This window comes from Pagrus major, chromosome 24, assembly GCF_040436345.1.
Source record: "Pagrus major chromosome 24, Pma_NU_1.0".
Lineage (NCBI taxonomy): Eukaryota > Metazoa > Chordata > Actinopteri > Spariformes > Sparidae > Pagrus > Pagrus major.
The window spans coordinates 11,951,255-11,972,381 of NC_133238.1; the positions used below are offsets into that span (position 1 = coordinate 11,951,255).

Consider the following 21,127-nt stretch of genomic DNA (forward strand, 5'->3'; position numbering starts at 1 on the left):
ATGAATAAACAGGACAAAGTGTAGCTCGTGAATATTAAAACGTGTGAAAGTGACAGGACGTAAACAGCAAGCCGCTCTGAGCTTTGGTGCGAATGTCCCGAATCAAAGAACAACACATCAAAACACGTCACGTGACATAAACAACACTGTCAAACAAATGTTAATGTGTCTTTTGCTTTCCACACAATGCAGATGGTGCCTCAGAATTCTCACACTGAAAACATGTTAAACACACCGTCACTCCTGTTTAGTATCCTCATGCTGCACAGCTCGGTTTACCCGTCACGACAGTCTCCTGCTGGCGTGTTACAATCTGCGACGTCCTCTGCTCCGTGACACTGAACCCCAGGTTCTGGAAAACTCCTTGGCTCTCGGCCCACGACTGCTGGAAGTTTCTCAGCAGCTCCTCGGTGGAGGCCTCGGGGGGCACGTCAACAGTTGGAACGCTGCCTCTCACCACGTCAGCGTAGGATGGAGGGCTGCCACGGGTCAGCGTGCTCCCAGAATGCATCTCACTCCTCGTCTCCCTTGTCATGTTTCCAAAGTCGTCAACGCTGCAGAATTGCTCAGTGACTGCTGTCATTTCAGAGTGACCGACTGGCTCGGAATAGGTCGATTCAGGTTCCCTTCTCTCTATTTGCTCTCTGAGCTCTCGGGCTGCCTGAGAGCTGTGCTCTCCTGTCTCAAACACATCCTTTATAGCCTTCACGTTGAACGTTGGGATTTCTTCAGTTTTTGGGGTGTGTGGGTCAGCCTCTGGGTCCTCGGTATCACTCCCCAGCCTCTCAGTGATCACAATGGGATCTTTTCTGGCGTAGTGTTTTGGTTTTGGAGATTCGAATCTGTTAACCAGCTTAGACAGATCAACTCTCGGGAGATCGTCTTTCAGGAGGTCAATAGCCACACCCTCGCCGCCCTCCTCAGCGTCAGGTCCCAAACGTTCAGGGATATCGATTGGATCCTTCCGCATGTACACCTTGCTCACCTCGGCCTTCTGCGCCTCCTCAAAGAACGACTTTTTGTCCCTCACAGTCATCATGGAGTCCCCCATTTCTCCCACGTCCATCGATCCTTGCTCACTCCTCTCTACGGGAGTCTCCCTGTCGCCAAACGGGGATGATTGTTCCCTTTCAGCAGCAAAGAACTCCGGTACCGGCATGGGAGGTGGTGGGGTGATGCCGCGAGAAAGCTTCGAGGTGGTGTCCCTCAGTTTCATCAGCTTCTCCGAGCGGCTCATGGTGGGAGACGGCGTGGCCCTGCTGAAGGTAGTTGTGGGCGTGTATGACTTGCGAGGAGGAGGCGGAGGAGTCCCGACTGATTTGTAGGGTGGAGGAGAGGGAGTCGGTCTGAGCGGCGAGTCCACTCTTCTGGACTCGATGCTGATAAAAGTAGGTGATGGGGTGCGGATGCTCGCTAACGGGGACGACACTCTCCTCTGATCAACCGCCTCACTCCGCTCATGATAGATTTTGCTGCCTTGAAGCGACTTTTTCTCCTCCACTACCTTCTTTTCAGTCTTGGACGACCCGATGCTAATCTTTGATATCTTCGCAGTTGCTCCACTTAAAACTTTCTTCTCTGGTTTCGGAGGCACCGGCGGTGGCGCCGGGGGTTCCTGTTTCTCTTTTTCCTGCTTGTCCACGGCTGTCAAGTTTTCCATGAAAAAAGTGAGCTTTGCCTGAACAATATTCCTCACATAGACCACCATCTCTTTCAACTTTTTCTTACTTTGCTGTTTAGCGATCTCGCTTAAATTCCTCTTCTCATCCGAGCCCATCACCCAGTCAGGGAATTCACTTATAATCATCCTGACAGCGTTGGAGTCTATTTTGCTCTGTGAGCCCTCAAGGTCTTTTATCTGTGCGAGCAGCTTCTGCATGACATTAGATTTCTCTGAATCTGTGATTTCTTCTGAATTAGCCCCGTCTTTATGCGCTGTTTTCCCCGTCCCTTTCACAGACACATCCTTGGGCTCACCTTTGTATTTTGCTGCCTTTATCTGCGCTTTATTTGTTTCTGCGGCTCGTAGCGTCGTTTGCATCTGAACAGCCTCTTGCTTGTGAAGGCTCTGCTGCACACTCTCAGTCACTACCACCTCCTCGTGCCTTTGAATGTGCTCCGTCTTCATGCTCTGCTTACTGTGAGAGACAGATATATGGCCTTGTCCTTGATGACTCCCTGCAGATGTTATTTTAGCCATCTTCGGCATTAAAGCAGTAACCGATGGTGACACATTCACTTCAGTCTCATTCTTGAGCACCTGCTTTCCCTTTTTCATGTGAACCTCCGTTTCAGCTTCTTTTATAGGTAAGGTCATCTGGCTTTTCTTCTCCTTTACTTTCATTTCTGTTTTCATCTCAGTCCTCGCTGACATCAGCTGGCTGCTCTCCTGATTCACTCTTGTTTCACATGTCTGTGACACGTCACATTTCTCTTGCTGCAAATGCATTTCACTTTTCGTCGACTCCTTCTGTCCAACACTCTCACATTTATCCTCTTTCTTCTCCGCGGGCATCTTAAAGGTTTTCACCTTGAAAGTTGGTGCTACCTTTGGAATTTTAGTGGGTTGAAAGGGACTCATCTTTCCCTCCTGTGTCAGAGGCGCATTAATATTCTTTACATCCTCGGCTCTCAATGTGACCGCGGCCTGGCTTTGAAGATTTACATTTTCCTGGACAGCACTCTGTGTGGCAGCGATAGACTTGGTGCTGGATTTCTTAATAAACTGCTGCTGCTCCGTGACGGAAGAGGTGACCACATTCGTGCTTGAGTGGACGTCGATATTTGAGGCCTCGCGATGAGACTGAGAAACAGAAACAGGCTGATTCTTGGGTGCAGTTTGACTCTTTTTAACGTCAGCTGAGGTGAGTATTTTTTCTGAGGAGGACACGTTTGAGGCCGATTTCTTATTCACCACTGAGATCGAGGGCTTGCTCAAAGGGATCTGGGAAGGGGCTTTCTTGGCAGGTGGTTCTTGTGCTGATACTGCTTCTTTGGACACGATCTTAGCGTCTTCAGTCTTTGCTTTTGTCACTTCTGTGGTCACTTCTTTCTGAGCGCTCTGTGTTTCAGAAAACTCAGCAGAAGAGAAACTATTAAATGGCGGAGAAGTGGGAGTTGTGACGTTACTCCTCTGCATTTCCTCTTTCTCCACCCTTTGTTGCCGGAACCTTTCCTCGGCTAGCATGAGAGGGGTTTTAAATTTGCGAGCGTAAGGTCTCGGCTTTGGCGCCGGAGCGGGTTCAGGAGTTGGAGGCAGTTTAATCGGAGGGACAAATACTTTTTTAGGAGGCTGTGGGCTTTCTTTTTGGATTGGCTTCACGGACGGGATGCTTGTCGGTATTCTCGTCACCGATTCAGTCTGAATCTTGGTGTTTGTTTCGATCTGTTGGGTTGTTTCCTTTTTCACTTCCTGAACTTCAGCTTCTTCTTTACGGCCTTTTGTTTCTTGATCAGTTGGGAGCTGAGTTGGAGGTGGAGGTGGAGGTGGAGGCGGTGGAGGAGTTGGTTGTTTTTTCTGCCATTTTGGTTTAACTTTTATGGGCTGCTTTGGTGTCTCGGGCTGCTTGGGCACTTTGAATAAAGGCTTGCCGGTGGGTTTCACCAGCTTTGCAGAGGGAGGCTGAGGCATTGCATTAAGCTCATGCTGTGAGGGAGGCGGTGGGAGAAAGTCTTGACCTCCCGCAGAGGCTGGAGGCGGAGGAGGAGGAGGAGGAGGGAAAAAATCTTGCTCTGACTTCACGCATTCCATGGGAGGCGGAGGTGGAGGAGGTGGAAGGTCGCTGTCCTGCCTCATGATAGAAGGCCGGGATGATGCCGGGCTCTCGAGCACCGGGGATGGCGGCGGAGGGAGGGAGAGCTCGGACTCTGAGGGAGGAGGCGGTGAAGAGGGAGGAGGGGGGAAGTGAATCTCCGGCTTCGCCTTTTTGATCACACCTTTCCTTGCTGTGTCAAGGTTACGGCAATCACTCTTCATGTTTTTGATGTTCTGCCTCTGTGTGAGAGCCTTATTCTCTGTTTGCTTCTGAGACGTCTGCTCTGATACACTCTGCTTATGCATGACAGTCTTCTCCGTCACTGTCGTCTGTACCTGTTTGATTGTCTTCGTCTCACATATTTGCTTGTTTGAAATATTCGTCTGTGATGTGTTTTGCACCGCTTTCATCACGCTCACATCAGCTGTTTTAGTCTCTGTTTGATCATTATTCGCAGTTTGTTTATTCTTTACCATAATAGGCTTAGGAGCTGGTATTTTCTGTGGGGGCAGCGCTTTCTGTTTCTGCTCTTTCATGCTCTTCTGTTGAGAGGCCCCTGTAGTATTGTCTGTTTTGGCTACAGTAACAGAGTGGTCCTCTTGGGTTATTACCTGTGTTTTCACCGATTTGCTTTCGCTGTGCCTCTGTGTGTGCTTCTGTGACTCACCGCTCTGAGAGAGGTTTTTCACAGCGGGGGCTGGATTTCCTGCTACACTCTCACTCTTGGCTTCATGTAAGCATTCATGCTCCACTTGCTTCACACTTAATGGATTTTTTGCGGACACCTTTGCTTTCTTGTGGGCATACATACGTTTTGGATTTGAATACTGTTTTCTTTCCATTAAACACTTTATCGCCCCTTGAACGTCCCCTTTTAAGACCTCCTCTTTTTCCGTCTGCGTTGTCTCTTGCCCTTCATAAAGAGATTTTATGGATGTTTTCACGTCTCCTTCGATGCTCCCCCTGCGCTGCATGCTCGGGGAAGTCGTTGGCTCTAGAAAAAGCTGGATGGTTCCTTTAACGTCCCCCTGTTCGCTCACTTGGTGCTGGTACATTTTCTTCTCGCTTGATGCCTCGTGTAAACTTTGCATGGCCGTGTGGATGTCTCCTTTGACAATCTCCTCTTTTTCGACCTCTTTCACAGCTTGCTTGGCCTCCTCCAGAGACTTCAGGGTCCCTTTGATATCACCTGGCACTAAATCCTCAACAGTTGCCTCTGCAGCGGTGGTTGCAGATTTCTCCAGTGACTCGAGAGCACCTCTTATGTCTCCCCTGACGATTTCAGGCTTTTCCATTTCTTTGGCTTGATGCTGGGCCTCCACCAGAGACTTCAAAGTTGTGGGTATGTCTCCCTTCACCACTTCCTCTTTCTCTATCACCACTTTCTGATTGATGGCTTGGGTCAGTGAATCCAGGGCGGCGCTGAGGTCACCTTTCACAATGTCCTTTTTCTCTAGGTTTCTGAAGGTAACACTAGGCTCCGTCATGAAGACTTGAACGTTGCTGTGGACATCTCCAGGAACTATATCGTCCTCTGCGACTGTGCGACCTATCTGCTGCTGATTCTTCCGCAGCAATATTTTAGTCTCCTCAATGTCACCACCGATGATACGCTCCTTTTCCACCTTCTCCTCGCCTTCATCTTGCTCAAACTGGAGCTGCTTCAGGTAATCCAAGGCTCCTGATTCAATACACGTGGAGTAAAAGCTGACGTTACCCCTTTCCATTTCTCCGATCTTTATCCTTTTAGAGTCTTCGTCTCCCGAGTTTGACAGAAGACGGTGAAGGGTTCTGCTTACGTTGCCTTGAATGATATCCTCCTTCTCCATGCTGGCTCTCTCGTCTTTATTCAAGAGGGAGTAGATAGTCATCCTAACGTCTCCTTTCTCATCCTCTTGGATCAGAATGCCACGCTTGGAGGAGCCCTCGTTCTTGAGCAGATTGTTGATGGCCTCTTGAATGTCACCACGGATAATTTCCTCTTTCTCCACGTTGACTCCCTTTTCCTGATTGAACAGCTGCTTCACGGTGGTGTTGATGTTCCCCCGCTCCTCTCTATCAATAGTTATCCCCCTTTCAGTGATCTCCCTGCGGTTTAGAAGGTTCATCATTATGTTGCTCAGATCTCCTCTGATAATCTCTTCTTTTTGGATTTCTGGAGCCTCCTGGCTCATGAGTTTATACTTTGCCATGCGGACGTCGCCGATCTCATCCGCCTCGATGAGGATACCTTGTGAGTCCACCATTTTCTGACAGTAAAGTTCCTCAAGTGTCTCTTTGATGCTTTTTCCAATTATTTCCGTCCTTTCCGTCCTGCTCTCGTTGAAATCAGCAAATGGAGTTGTTTCAAATAGCCATTTTGTTGTCTTCACATCAGCCTGTGGGATTTCCTCCTTTGTGACAACAAGCTCTGTGCCATCAGTCTCTTTGATACTGTCAAGGGGCTGCTTCTCAAACAGCCACACAGACTGTTTGACATCCCCTTTCATTACTTCCTCTTTTGTCACTCTCTCCATGTCGTCGTACTCGGCGCCTTCACCGCGGATATCGTCAATTGTGCGCGTTTCAAACATCCATGTGGCAGATCTGACATCGCCTTTTTGGATTTCGCTCACGCTAACAGTTCGGATGTACTTTTGAGACATCTCATCGGTCTCAAATCGCTGCTTATTTGTTTTCACATCACCACCTTGGATGTCTGCAACTGTTTTCGACCTGACTTTGATTTCTTCTGTAATTTCATCCAGAGGCTGCGTTTCAAACTTCCATCTTGCAGAGTTAACGTCTCCCTTGTTGATGCCTTCCTCAGTGACAGCTTTAATGACATAGACTTCCTCTGAATCTCTGATTGAATCCAGTGGCTTAGTCTCAAACAGCCATCGGGCCCCCACCACATCTCCTCTCATGATTTCTTCCTTAGTAACTGTAGTTACTTCATGGTAATGGCCTTCTTTGTCACGGATGGCGTACAGCGGCTGACTTTCAAACATCATGGTGTAATTTTTCACATCTCCCCTCTCCACTTCATCCCTAAAGATACTTGTGAGTTTAGAAATCTCAGTCTCAGTGGACTCCTCTTTAATTTGATCCAGAGAGTACGTCTCGAAAGTGAAGCGGCCTTTGTTGACGTCGCCCCCCTGCACGTCAGTCACAGTGCGAACTTCCCTCACTTCCTCACAGATGGCATCGATCGGCTGATTCTCGAACTTCCAGGTGCAGTTCACCACGTTTCCCTTCTGGATGTCATCCGCCTGCTGCGTCTTCAACCTGTGCATTGTCTCCTCCGAGGTGGAGCTCATGATGTCAGAGGAGCGATTCTCGAAGATGTACTTCATCCTGGAAACATCTCCTGACTGGATGTCGATTTCCGTAACCCTCCTGAAAGAACCGCTGTCCTCGCCTGTGATGTTTTCGAGGTTCTCGGTTTCGAAGAGGAAGCGGGCCAGGCGCACATCCTTTCCTTGGACGTCCTCTTGCTGTACGGTGCAGGTTTTCAGAATGGTCTCGGACTCAGATTCTGTATGATCGCGAATGTTGTCGAGTGTTTGGGTCTCAAAGAGCCAAGTGCACGTTTTGACATCACCTTTTTGCACTTCCTCGACATCAGCCTCGCTCTTTGCCACCTTTTCATACAGAACATCCATTGGTTGAGTCTCAAATAGCCACCTACAAGTCTTGACATCTCCTTTCTCAATTTCAACATCTTCCTTAGTTTTCTGTTCTTCTTCCTCACTGAAACATTTAATGGCGTCAAGCTGTTGAGTTTCAAACAACCACTTTGCTGTTTTGACGTCCCCAGACTCGATCTCCTGCTTGGATATACCTTTGATGATCTGAAACTTATTGATGCTTTCGTCAAACTCATCAATAGGACGAGTTTCAAACATCCATCTGCAGCTGCGCACGTCTCCCTTCACAATCTCCTCACGCCTCACAGTCTTCACCTCGTGGTAATGGCCGGAGCTGTCTTGCATGGCATACATCGGGGTGGATTCAAAGAGATTTCTGTTAGATTTGACAGATCCACTGGTGACGCCTTCAACTTGAATTTTCTGTGTTCCCTCACACTTGCTTAAATCCATGCTTTCAAACCTTTCTTTATAGTTCGTCACATCTCCTTTGGCGAGAGCTTCAACATTCACAGTTCTTGTAATCTCCTTCTTCTCCTCCCTTATATTCTCCAGTGGCTGGCTTTCAAAGACCCACTTTTGATGCCTCACGTCGCCCTTTTCTTCCTCAGATGCAGCCATTTTCTGAAGTTTTCCCACTTCCAGCAGTTCTTTCAGGTTTTCCATGGGTACTGTTTCAAACAGATGTTTTGCTGTCTGAACATCACCACCTACGATCTCCTCTGAGGGTAAAGGTCTAGCGTTGGTGTTGTCTTTCAGAGTGTCCATCGGCTGGGTCTCAAACACCAGACAGTGCTTCCTCACATCAGCACCAATTATTTCTTCCCTTTGCTTCCTTGAACTCTCCCACTCTTCATCCTTTATGGTGTCAAGAGTCTTTGTCTCAAACAGCCACCTACCTTTGTTCACGCCACCTTGAGCGTTGTCCTCCATGGAAATACCACATATGAGCTTTACCTGAGCAGGGTCTTTGTTTATAAGATCCAGAGGCTGGGTTTCAAACATCCAGCGTGATGTCTTGACATCTCCTTTCTCAGTCTCCTCCCTGCGGATGGTGGTGATCTCCAGCATCTCACCTGAATCCCCCCTGATGACACACATGGGCTGGGTCTCAAACATGCGAGTGGTTGTCGTCACGTCTCCTTTGATCTCTTCCAGCTCAGACTTCAGGTTCAGGAAGTGGCTCTCCTCAATGGTTTCTGTTTTACCCAGAGAATCCAGATGCTGGGTCTCGAAGAGGTACCTTGCGGTTTTCACATCTCCCCCTGCGATGTCTTTGGTGACGACAACTTCTGTCTCCTGCTCGTCTTCTTGGTAGATCTTATTCAGATAATCCAGTGGCTGCGTCTCAAACAGCCACGTAGCGGTGCGGACGTCTCCTTTCGCCAGTTCAGTTGATTTTTCTGACTGCTCAGCTGAATCAGAATTCTCCGTCCCCAGAGCGTCCATTGGCTGAGTCTCAAACATCCAAGCTGTGTATCTGACATCTTTCCCAGCGATGATTTCCTGCTGAGCGATATTCCTCACCTCGTCCTCATCTGGGGTTTCATCTTTGATCGTATCCAGTGGCTTGTTTTCGAACATCCAGCGCACGGATTGAACCTCACCTCTGAGGATCTCCTCCCATTCCACGGACTCTCTGTCCGGGCTTGATCCCCTACTCTGGCCGTCATTTTCAAACATATAACACGCCTGCTGGACCTCTCCCACCTCCTCAGTTTCCAAATCCTTCAGTTCTGATTCGGTTAGCTGACTCAAGAAGTCCGCTTCAAGGTTCTTGCGGACCTCGGGGTGAATGTGCTTGTAGAGGCGCTTCAGTTCAGCCATACTCTTGTGTTTGAAGTACTGCTCCTTGTGAGCAGTCTGCTTATGTTGGGACGTAGACTCCTGAAGCTCAGAAGAGACGTACTCAGGGATTTCCTGAGGCAGGTTTGAGGGCGGAGGAGGGAAATGCTCTGTCATCTCGTAAGCTACTGATGAGGCAGACGCCACTGATGAGGCAGATGCCACTGATGAGGCAGTGACCTTCTTTTGAGTGGAGGAGGAAGTGTTGTAGCTTGTCATGGCTGAAGCTTTAGAGGACTGGTTTACTGGTGTCCATTGAAACTGGTTGAAATCCACATCAACCTGTAGTTGTAAGTGGTTTTGGTTAAGGAAAGAAGAACATTTAGGGTTCAACTTGCAACCCAAAATAATGATGAATGATATTTCTATGATTTTTACTTCCAAAGCTGGAAGCAATAGCACCAAATAACAAACCTAATTTGAATGTAAATGCACAAATACACATCTTGAGTCTGTCAAACTTGGACATTTCCAGTTACGAATGTGACTGATTTGATTAAAATATTCATTGAAGTTCACTTTAGCCGTTGACAGTAATGTAAACCCTATTTTTTTGTCTGCATTTTCAGACTTCACTTTCAGGCTTGTTTAATGACATGACGTCTTTTATTCAGTCCAATTTATTCTCCATCAACTTGTGGCATGCGTAATTTCCTTTTGATGATTTCATGATGTGGCCTCATCTTCATGCTGATCCCTCATAAAACACCCCACCTAACATCTATTTAGATAAACAGACAGCATCATTACCTTAATTTCCTTGGCTGGTGCAGCCTCCTCAATCGTTTTTTCATACTGCTGCTTCAAAGCCTGAGTGGATACCTTTGGTAGGTCCTCTCCTCCAACGAGCATAACTGAATTAGACACAAGAAGAAGGCTGCCTCATTAAGTCATTCTCAGTGAGGGAGCTCAGGGGGATTGGAAAGAGAAATAAATCATTTCATTAAAAACCTGAGTAGTTTTCATTTTCTGAAACCATGCAGCGGTGATTGCCCAATTTCCACTTTCCAATATTTTACCTTCCTGACTTCGCCCTGATTAGATTTGCTGCTATGCACTGAATAGAAAATCATCTGCAGTCATTTTCCAAGCTCATCCCTTATTCAGCAGCGGTAGGAACAATCATTAATATACAGGACACAAGAATGCTGTGATAAAAACGTGCAAATTACAATATAAAAAGCATGAGCGGAATAACCTGTTTCATTGAAATGGTTTCCATAACTGGCTGCCACATTGTTATGGTGGACTGTTTCATCATGGATCACCTGTGAAAAGATGATGGGAAATCATTAGTATACTGGCAACTGCACTGCAGCTTCCAACTGTTTTTAATCAGTGGGAAGTTTAAGGCTTAGCATGAGGCTAATTTTCTATATAGGGCACATAAAGTGCAACAGAAAGTTCTGAGATAACAAGACTGGGTTATTAGCAACCTGTCAGAGTTGAGATGCTACGATACAGCAGGGTGGTTAGGGTAAAGGGCTGTTCACACCAAGAACGACTGCTATAATAAGACGTGAGCATTCACACTGATGAACAGTGACGCTCTGTAAACGGTGGGGCTCCAGCTGTGTTGGCAGCTTAGAGAAAATGGATAATGATTGACAAGTCAGGTTGCTGTTCTCGAGTTATGGCGTTGAATAATGGCCAGAACATTTGGGTGAGATCATATTGACAATTGACCTTTGGTCACCAAATTATTATCAGTTCATCCTTGAGTCCAAGTGGACATTTATGCCAAATTTGAAGAAATGATCTTAAGTTGTTTCTGAGATATCGCATTCACAAGAATGGGGTAACATAACAGAACATAGTGTCATAATGTGGAGGCATAAAAACCCCAGAAGGATATGGTCTCGAAGATGTTTTTCAAAGATGAGAGGAGTTAGAAGAATCCAATTCTCTTTTGAAGACACATTTTATTTAAACCTTTGTCTGATTCTACATCAATTTTAATGGCGGTCATCAAAGAGGACATCACAAGGACAAGAAGACCTTCAGAGACCAATCAGCACCAGAGACCATTTGGCAGGATTCTCAGATAAAATGATTTTTTTTATGTGTAATTTCAGCCCAATATACCTCATATAATTATCTAATAAGTTAGTATAAATAACCAAGACTGGGTTATTAGAGTAGACCATCTAAAAAGTGTTTCCTAAATGCCCTCAAAAAGGTTACATAAAAGAGGTATTACTTGTATAAAAATGTCCCAAAAATCAAGCTAAATATTAGCCCTGGTTGCTTGGTCGGTTGGTTAGTTGGTTGGGTGGTTGGATTACATAAAAACTGCTTAACTTATTTCCAGGAAACTTGGATAAAGGATGGGTCTTGGCCAAGAATGGATCTTATTAACTTTTGGTGCGGATCCGGACATTGCAAGAGCTTTTTTTCATGGGCAGAGGTATGTATCTACTGAGTGCAATTCTAGCTGTCTATCTTTATCATTCTTGGCGTAAGCGGCCCTGAACAGCCAGTACCTCTTGCTGATTATGAAAGAGGGTTGTAGTGGGGACGACCTCTCTGGCACTGCTTCTCACTGTCACCTCTGAGGAGCTGGACATCTCCTGTCAAAACACAGAGAAATAGGACAACCTGAACCCCTCTCACATTGAAAACACCTGCGCAGACACACACATACCATGTTCCTGACTGTGAGCTCTAAGAAACAGCAGGAGAATAAGTAATTTTATACGGTGAAACATTAAAACCCAGAAACACGTTTTCCCATCACAGCGCTGCTTCCTTGGGAGCTACTATGTTTAAATTCGACTGAAAGAGAATTTTAGTGTTGGAGGGGGAAAAAAAAGCAATGTACAAATCTACATCAGCCATTTCCTCCAGTGAGATTCATGAAATTTGAACGAGATGAAAGAGAAATATAATATTTGAGCTCGTATCATCTGCTGTTAACATGAAAGATACATGGAGGATGGGGATGCTCTGTATTTCCGAAACCACTTATGTCAGAATGATAACATCTTTCCTCATGTACAACCAGATCAGATATTACACCTGTGAAGAAAAACTTCAGGGGAAAGTAGTCCGATCAAACACGCACTTCCCCTCACGAACCCTGATGTAAAATTTAGCATTCAGCGAGGTCTGTGCGCGCTCGACGAATCCACTCTGCCTCCCGCCTGAATGAGCAGATGGGGAGAATCATAGAGGGGGTGGCATTGACCTTACTTCACGGAGAGATCCAGCCCCGTCCCAGGCTGCTAACACGTTCTGGCATTTTGCTCACGCACTGGATGATAGCGTCACACAGGCGTGCAAAGTTCAAGGTGCCCTCTTTGATTTGACCTACAAGAACGCCTCGGAGTCGCAGCCGCAGCAGCCAAGTTTTTCCAATAAAAGCTACAGTAGAATGTAAATCACATCAGTGGCATTCATATATTTCTCACTTTACGGGAGCTTGTGAACAGAAAGGACAGCAGCACTCTGTCTTCCCTGTTCTGATGGATTTGAAAAGGTGGAAGACAAAATGCGTTTTCCGTTGAACCTTCATTCTTTCCATTCTCAGACGCATTCACATTAATGTTTTCTCGCTAGCAGCCTTCTTCGACCATCGGCAAAAAACTTTTAAGCGTTTGCAATTAGCTTTAGCTATTACTTAGCTCGATACTTTGCTTTGCTCCTGCAGAATTATGTGTTGGGTTACGATTCTGTTTATGATCAAATAATCAGCTGATTATTTTGACGATTAATCAAACATTTATTAATACATTTTGGCAATAATATTCTTTATCACCTCATGCTCTCTGCAGAATAATTTAGAATCCGTGAGCACATTCTCACCTGGACAGATCTCTGCTCAAAGTGAAACTGAGTGACCGTAGACTGAGAGGACGATGAGGCAAACTCCTGGTTCTCAAACTGCCTCTTCACACTGGCCAGACCACCGGGCAGCGAACACGCCTCCGACTCATCCATCATCTGCGGGCAGAAAACAGATAACGTGAAACACACCTGGGACTCCATCTGTGTACGTAACATACATTAAACACACTGTAAACCTGCAGTTTATATGAGATTTAAGAGATTGAATGTGACCTTGGTGAACTAACTGGCTCTTATCGATCGTGAATATGTTATGCAAATATAAAAGTGAATGAAAAGGCATTATGCTAATGCTGTTAAAAGCATCAGTCAGCAGGGTTGGCGTTCTTTTGAACGTGGCGTGAATGCTGTGATTTTTAAATTAGATGGTTCCTTTACAATTCTTCAGGCAGAAAGTTATACCTCCATAGCTGAAAAGAAATAAAAACCTAAATTAAATCCCATTCTTGTGTTTATATGTGACAGAAATTTCAAACATGGCACAGATGGCAGCCGCCCAATTTTAATGGATTTACTCTTTCCACATTCATCCTCCAACAGAGAGCGAAACATCAATATAAAATGTAGTCTTTCAGATTAGCCCGTTTAATGGAACAAAAAAGCTTTTCAATACTTTTTATCGAGCTACTGTACGGAAAGAATTATTTCTCAGAACAGGAAAACACAAAAGCCTGGTTTCCTTTGCCAAGAGGAGGAGGAGGAGGAGGAGGAGGAGGAGGAGTGTTTAAAGCTCATCAGTATGGAGGATGCAGTTCTTCAGCCTACGAGATCTGGGCAAGAATGCACACCGACTACTTGATACAATAATCTCCTTTAGAGATTGTCAATTACTTCCCTAATAAAACATTTATATGTAGCCTTCTGCATATATAGCTCCTCCAACACTGCAATATATATGAGACGCTTCTTGCTGCTTTGTGTGTGTGTGTGTGTGTGTTTGAGCTTGTTGAACACACGCGCCCCGTCACCTTCCCTTTTTAATGCAAATGAGGGCTACGATGTAATTTGCAAGTTATTGCAGAGGAGTTGGGGCCAGTGACATTTTCTGGCAGGGCAGCGTGTTATCAATATTTTACCACTTGAGGACACAAAGGCTCCGTTGATATGACATGGAATATCTCATTTAAAATGGCCGCTGTGGACATAATTTACACCTGAGAGAGCATTAGGTAGGTTCAACTGTGGTGTCTCCTTTAATCTGTGTACCGATCTCTTCGTCATCGTTGAGAATCAGGTGAATAATCGTGCATTTGATTTGTCGATAACATAACAGCGAGACAAAAACTTTGCACTTTGATGAAGGATGAAAGTCAACAGCACTCTCATGTCTTACAGGGACAGTTAGCTTAGATTGAACTGAGCAAAATGTTAATAAAATAACTATTAAGACTTCTGTCAGTTGTTAAGTAAAGGTGCAATATGTTTTGTTCATACTCAGAACATATAGGGAGCAGCATATCATCAGCTAACTGCTGCTAACGGCAGCTGCCATTAGCTAGGTAGCTCAGTTAGCCAAGCAGGTAGAAGTGTGGTTTGGAAAAGTGTCGTTACCATTAGCTGGTTAGCATACTACATGTGCTTTCGTCATTTGTTCAAATTCGTTGACAGTTTTGAATGTTTTCAACCATAATTCCTACATACTGCACCTTTAAGTACACATGTCCTGTCCTACCCTGTGCAGCGAGCGCCTAAACATAACCATAGTAACAGTATCACATTTTGTGAGTTTCATTAACATCAGCATATTGGTAATAATCAGGGCAGCATTACATATTGTACCAAACATAGCTGGGCCAATGAAGTGATGTCCAATGCCCTTCATGAAGTAAAAATAAGATACATGTTTATATAAAAAAGGGCATTTATTTAATCTATTATTCTCTATTTAAATTATTATTAATCATATGAGAATGTATTGAGGGTATTACAAATTAAATAATAATCAGACTTTAATCACAAAATGTCCAGATCCTCTGAATATTGGCAAATCTCCCAAACTGATATATTTATTAACTAGTATTTACTAGCAACTATTTAAAGGAATGTTTTTTCTGTGAACCATCTTTTGGGTTTTCTTGGATGATCAGTTCAAATCTCAATCCAGTGAAAAATAAGCGATTGCTGAGGCTTACAAAGAATCACAAAAATGATGAAACTTAGCTCCGAAGGCCAAAACAAACTTCAAAACTCAACTACAACCATCAGATCTGGGAAAAGTCATTTTGTGCATTTTCGTTTCGATGCCCTCCACATTGATTTTACGTTCGTTGTGTAGTAGATGGTGCCCAACGCGGCTTGTGTGCTGCGCCTCAGCCTTGTACTGGTAGAAAAAACCTTGATATGTACAATAACTTGCAGTAGACGGTGTTGAGGGATGACAGACTCGGCTATCTTTAAACACCTTGTCACTTGTGCGTGGACGAGCAGACAACAGCTGCAAAGGTATAGACGATAAACAAGATTCCTGTGCTGATTCCCTCTAGCAACTACACCCCCCCTCCCAACACACACACACACACACACACACACACACACACTCAGCTGTCAGTAGTGACCACATGAGGCTTGCCAGTGACTGTCGAGGGCTGTTGCGGTGGAGTGCAGGAGGGTCATTCAGTGAAATCATAAAGCTTTCCTATTGCTGTTATTAAACTATCAGTAAAAATAAAAGATTTATTGAATTCGTCCCATGGTTGTTATTTAAAGGATAATTACGTGTTGTAGCCATTTATGAATAGGCAACAAGCCGCTTGAGGCTGCGCTTTCCCGCGGTGTTACCGCAGCTTGAAAAGCACTCTGCATTATGTTAACAACACCTCTCATCTGGTCTGAATCGGCCGTAAAACTCGGCCTCAAGTGGCTTGTTACCATGCAGACCTGCGACCGGCTAACATTAATGCACTCACTGAAAATCACCATTTATACTGAGGAAATTAAGAAGCGCTGCGCGGTGGAGAACAACACCATTACTATAAATTAGTTTTTGAATGTTTTAATTCTGTTTCTTTATTTTTAGTTCTATTCTCTGTTTTTATTACCGCTGTTTTATTATTATTGTTAAATAAAGCCTATTCGGCCTTATTACACACTGTAAACATGCATCTGTTCTGCCTCGTCGTGTCCAAAGACTCCAGAAGGTGGCAGGTCGCCCTGTGTAAACCTCCCACTGTGTGGCCTGATGGATTACATGCTGGACATTGATTATTTATCACCTAACAGACCAGCAGATTCAAGGATTGGACATGAGGCAGACCTACACTGCACCAAAATCACTGTGTAACAATGTTAGTGGTTACAAAATGTATAATGACATTCAAAACGGCAAAGAAAACACAAATAGGGCCTTTTTTAAAGCGTTAGAGAAGATTACAAGCATACTGTATTTTAATAACATTAAAGCTAACAATGAAACTTGATCAAACCGACCCAATGGACCTGATTCCATCTGATACTGATGTTAAACATGAAGCTGTTGCAGTCACATATTGTTGTGAGTGCTGATTAGAGGGAAAAAAATGGATGCCGCTTCTTTTACACATTTAGGATGATAAACGTCTGAGAAGCAGTGGAGTGCAAAGCAGCTGAACTTTAAATGTTAGCTGAAGTGAAAAAAGACTTTTAAAGCTGCGAGAGGAGAGCTGCGGAAATATGAGTTAAACAGCCCGATGATGTCAGCACAACAACACACCTGTGATTCAATCGGGTGTGAAAAATCTGATTTGTAGTAAAAAAAAAACGTTTGAACTCCTTTGATGAGATTATTTATGTAAACAGATGATTTATCGGCCTACTTAAGGAGTATCTAATAGTGACTTCTTCAATCATATCACACCAGGCTGGAGCTGCTGCGAGCCATTAAAGTATAGAGAAATACTTATTCATGCAGAGGCCACAGTGAGAAAAAGAAAGGTGAAGTTATGAAAAAGAGCAGGTTATTGCTGCTCTTTAGCGTTGATGTGCAGCTGAGTGCGGGACTACAGTCACTTTATAATTCAGCTTTTGTTCGGTGCTTCTCTCTGTTACAGTCAGCAGTGATAAATCAGGCACAGCAGATATTTGTACAAATGTCCTCCGAACAGGAGATCCAACAGAGCAAAACCTCTGCGTGGTCCTTCAGTAAATCAGGACAACAAAGTGTTGTGGGTCTGTAGAAAGGCCACAAATACTAATAACGCCCCTGGTGACGACAGAAGAGGACCCAGCAGTACTGTGGTTGAACATTTCACACCAACAAATGAATTCCAACATCTAAGTGATATTAAAAACTGACTGTATAAAAATGACATGGCAATTTGTGTGAAATGTAATCTAATTACTTTTGTAAAATATTGCATCTAACGCTAAAAAATGGACGCAAAAGTTTAACTTCCACAAAGAGCATGGATACTCTGGTTAGGTGGCGACCTCTAGTGGCCAGAGTAATTATTACGGCTGCAAAGGAGGAAGTCGGGTGAAGGAGTATAATTAGCGGCAAAGCCCACATAAGGAGGAGTAAAAACTGGGATTTCATAAAAACAGCATATACCTGTGACATCATCAGCCTCACTGATGCAGCTGACCAATCAGCTGACACACTCGGTATCATCAGCTGTTGTTTCCTGACACCTCTACCTGCTCCCGTTGATGATTTGCGATTTTTATAAGTTTGATCAGTTTGTCATTACGAGGCCTTGTCAAACTCCTCTTTAACTCTCAATCAGATAACAATAGTATCTGCATACTTGTAAGCGAAACTTCCTTCAAGTTGCTCTCTAGTCGTAGCCCACAGTTAACAGCCATTTTCCAGTAGTTTGATTTTAAGATAGTGAGCTGACTCAGTGTATTGGCCTTGGCTGACTAACTGCTCACACAGTTGAATTATTGGGTTTATAAAGTGCGCACAGGCTCTTCAAAGCCGCTGAGGCTTTTTGGTCCTTGGTAATGACTAATGACTCAGGGATATTCATGAATGTTTTTTTTTTCTGTTTAATCAAAGGAGGAATAAAGTGTGAAGGGCCTGGTGATGTGCTGCCTGTGTGGGTTTGTCTGACTTTGCTGCAAAGTACACATTTCTTTCTCATTCTCTGCAGATAAAATTACTCTGACATGGTTATTAGCAGTTTTGTGCTCTGTTTCTCTGGAACAAGATGTGTGTGTGTGTGTGTGTGTGTGTGTGTGTGTGTGTGTGTGTGTGTGTCTGCCTGTGTGTGTGTGCCAGTGTACATTCACATGATCACTGTGACTGTGAAGATATCAGCGTGTACGATATAATTAACAGTCTAAATAGTAATTCATATGTAGGTCATCTTATAAAAACACTGCCCAAATAACTACTTTTTACATTCAATTGTGATGTAACATTAATCAAAAGTATATTGCTGTAGTTAAAGTCATATTATAATGATGAATACCTTCATCTCTGTTGCATTTTCTTTTATAGTAATATGTTTGAAGACCAGTACTAGAGCAAATACTCAGATACTTTAAGTACCAGTTAAATAATGTAAAACAAAAAGGTCCGCACTCAAAATACTGCTGAAGTAAAAACTGCAGAAGATTTATCAGCAAAATTAAAGTATCAAAAGCAAAAGTACTGGTTCTGGAGAATGGTACTGTGTTAAAGGTGCAATATGTAAGAATTGGCCTGTTTAAATTCTTCTCCCAACAACTAGGGGGCAGCATATCACCATCACAGTAACTGCTGCTAACTGTATTCTTTTAATACATCCATGACTGTAGCTACTGTTAGCTTGTTAGCTTTGTTAGCCACGCAGCTAGCCAGACCACCAGGGGACTGTTGGTGTTTACAGGAGCTGTGGACCGCTGGGAGAAGGAGGAGGTCAGCATGCTAACTTTAGAAGATACCTCTTCAACATGATACAGAAACATCGTTGACATTTCGTCAAAACTCTTATTTCTTCACATTTTGTTGATAATGTCAGTTGTGAATGTTTTAAACTAAAATTCTTACATATTGCACCTTTAAAGAAGGACAGTAGTTGGAGTGAATGCCAACCAAAAAGTACGAGAGTGAAAGTCCTGATTAATAAGTCTGATGTTAAATGTAATGATGTATTAAAAGTGATTTTATGGCAATAAATGTACTTAAATATTTAGTAATGTAAAAGGAAAGTATACACATAAATACTGATTAACAAACACTGGTTGCCAATAAAATAAATATATTTAAAAATGTGCTACTTTGGCTCTGATGCAGCGTGCAATCGGACTCCAGTGAAGAGGACCCACCTCTTCAATTCTTTGTTTCAGGGTTTTGTATGCTAATTAAAACATGAATATTATACTTCTATTTCTGTCAGTAGACCCTCTAAAACCCCCTAATTCCTACACACTGCACCTTTAAGTGGTAAAATATGAGTATCAGTATGAAGTAGCATGAAATACTTATATTCTTAAACTTACTCACACACTCTCTCCCACTGATAGAAGCTTCAGCCTTGAACTCATCTAATAATTTAATACATTTATGTTGGAAGTTGAATAATAAGTCGCTGGAGCAGCCCTATATGACTGTTAGATGATTTCTTCTGACTCTTATTCACACTCTATAGGTTTTCTTTTCCTGTAAAGCGCTGAGCCTCATGACACTTACGATGAATAATCCCACAGTCCCACCAGAGACATGTGCCAGCCAAGCTCCCTTTATCCTGCCTACAAGCAGGATGGTGCTCGGTGACAGCAGACTTATACATTGGGGACAATTAAGTAAGGGAAAATCTGGTCATAAACATCAGCGTCACATTGTTAATCCAGCAAATTTGATCCAAACACTTCTTCACTCTCCTCTCTGCCGCCTCCCTGGCTGCCTGCATATCCTCCCTGCCGTCTCCCGTTACATCCGTGTGGAAGTATCGTCTTACCGCAGCAGAGGAGGAGCTGCTGGTGTCTTTCTTCGTCACGGCTGCCTGATACATCGCCAGCCGCTCTTTCACCGACACCGACTCGGTCTCCTGGTCCTCGGCGCTCGGGGCCCAGTCCTGGGGGGGTCCTGACCTGGATCTACCTGGGCTGCCTGCAGCTGCACAAACACAAAGAAGTCGCCCTCTAAGATGTGAGCAAACCAACATCAACTCAGACAGAGCTTGCCATTTGTAATTGGACTTAAAGGCAGCATATTGGTAGTGTAACTGCTGCTAAATGTAGCTGCTGTTAGCTAGTTAGCTCAGTTAGCCGTGCAGCTAGCGGTCTCAAATATGACCTCAGACAGGTAGTGGCTAGCTGGTTAGCATGCTAACTTCGGTATACATCTCTGCAACACAGTACACAGACATCAGAACGTTAGCAATGTTATTTCTTCACATTCAGATGGTGATTTCAGTGAATTTTTGTATGTTTTCAACTAAAATCTTACAGATTGCACCTTTAAGGACAGTATAAATAAGGTTTATGTCAATGTAGGTGACTGTTTCAACCTGAATCAATAGAATGGATTTTCTGTTTCAGAGAGAAACCCACTGATACTAAAATATTACATAACCACAGTTTCCTTAAATAAAAAAATAAGTCAATAAAAGGAAATAAACAACACTAAATGTATCCAGATGGTGTCTTTAAAGTCTGAAATATTGAAGTGGAAGTTTTTTGCATTTCTCTCATCAGAGATGCTGAAAATCCCACCCTGATTTTGTTAAATATATCTGCATACCTCCAGAAAACCGCAGATACTTTAACCAAGAAATGGCCAGAGGCAAGCCATGCTTTACAAGTATCGACATGAAACCGAGGCTGAAAACTCATCAATCACAAAGCACTACTTTATGATACTTCATATTTCTCTGCACGTCCCTGCGGATAGCCAATTAGAGCAGACCACTGATTTTACATTTGACTTTTCTGTGCTACAAAGCATCATTAGGAAAGCGAGAAGCCTCCATTAAGGCTCGGCACACACCCACACTGGACCTTTTAGCTCTTGGCATGTTCTCTCTCTCTGGGCAACAACACCGTGGGATGAAAGAGGACCCTAAATAGAAATCATTCTCTCTCATTACGTGCTCATGCTGTAACCTTTTGACATTTTTGAAAACCTCCTCCTTGTTGTGTTTTCGCACT

The 21,127-nt window shown here is 44.0% G+C and overlaps 1 protein-coding gene across 1 annotated transcript in view; it reads right to left on the reverse strand.

The window, feature by feature from the left end:
* xirp2a (xin actin binding repeat containing 2a) overlaps positions 1-21,127 on the reverse strand; it is a 50,867-nt gene that overhangs the window by 1,740 nt on the left and 28,000 nt on the right. Inside the window, exons 3-8 of the mRNA XM_073495414.1 lie at positions 19,936-20,093; positions 13,034-13,171; positions 11,713-11,799; positions 10,428-10,497; positions 9,980-10,083; positions 280-9,511 (exon numbers count right to left, since the gene is read on the reverse strand). Of these exons, the coding sequence (XP_073351515.1) occupies positions 280-9,511; positions 9,980-10,083; positions 10,428-10,497; positions 11,713-11,799; positions 13,034-13,171; positions 19,936-20,093 (9,789 nt within the window). The remainder of the gene's footprint in view (positions 1-279; positions 9,512-9,979; positions 10,084-10,427; positions 10,498-11,712; positions 11,800-13,033; positions 13,172-19,935; positions 20,094-21,127) is intronic.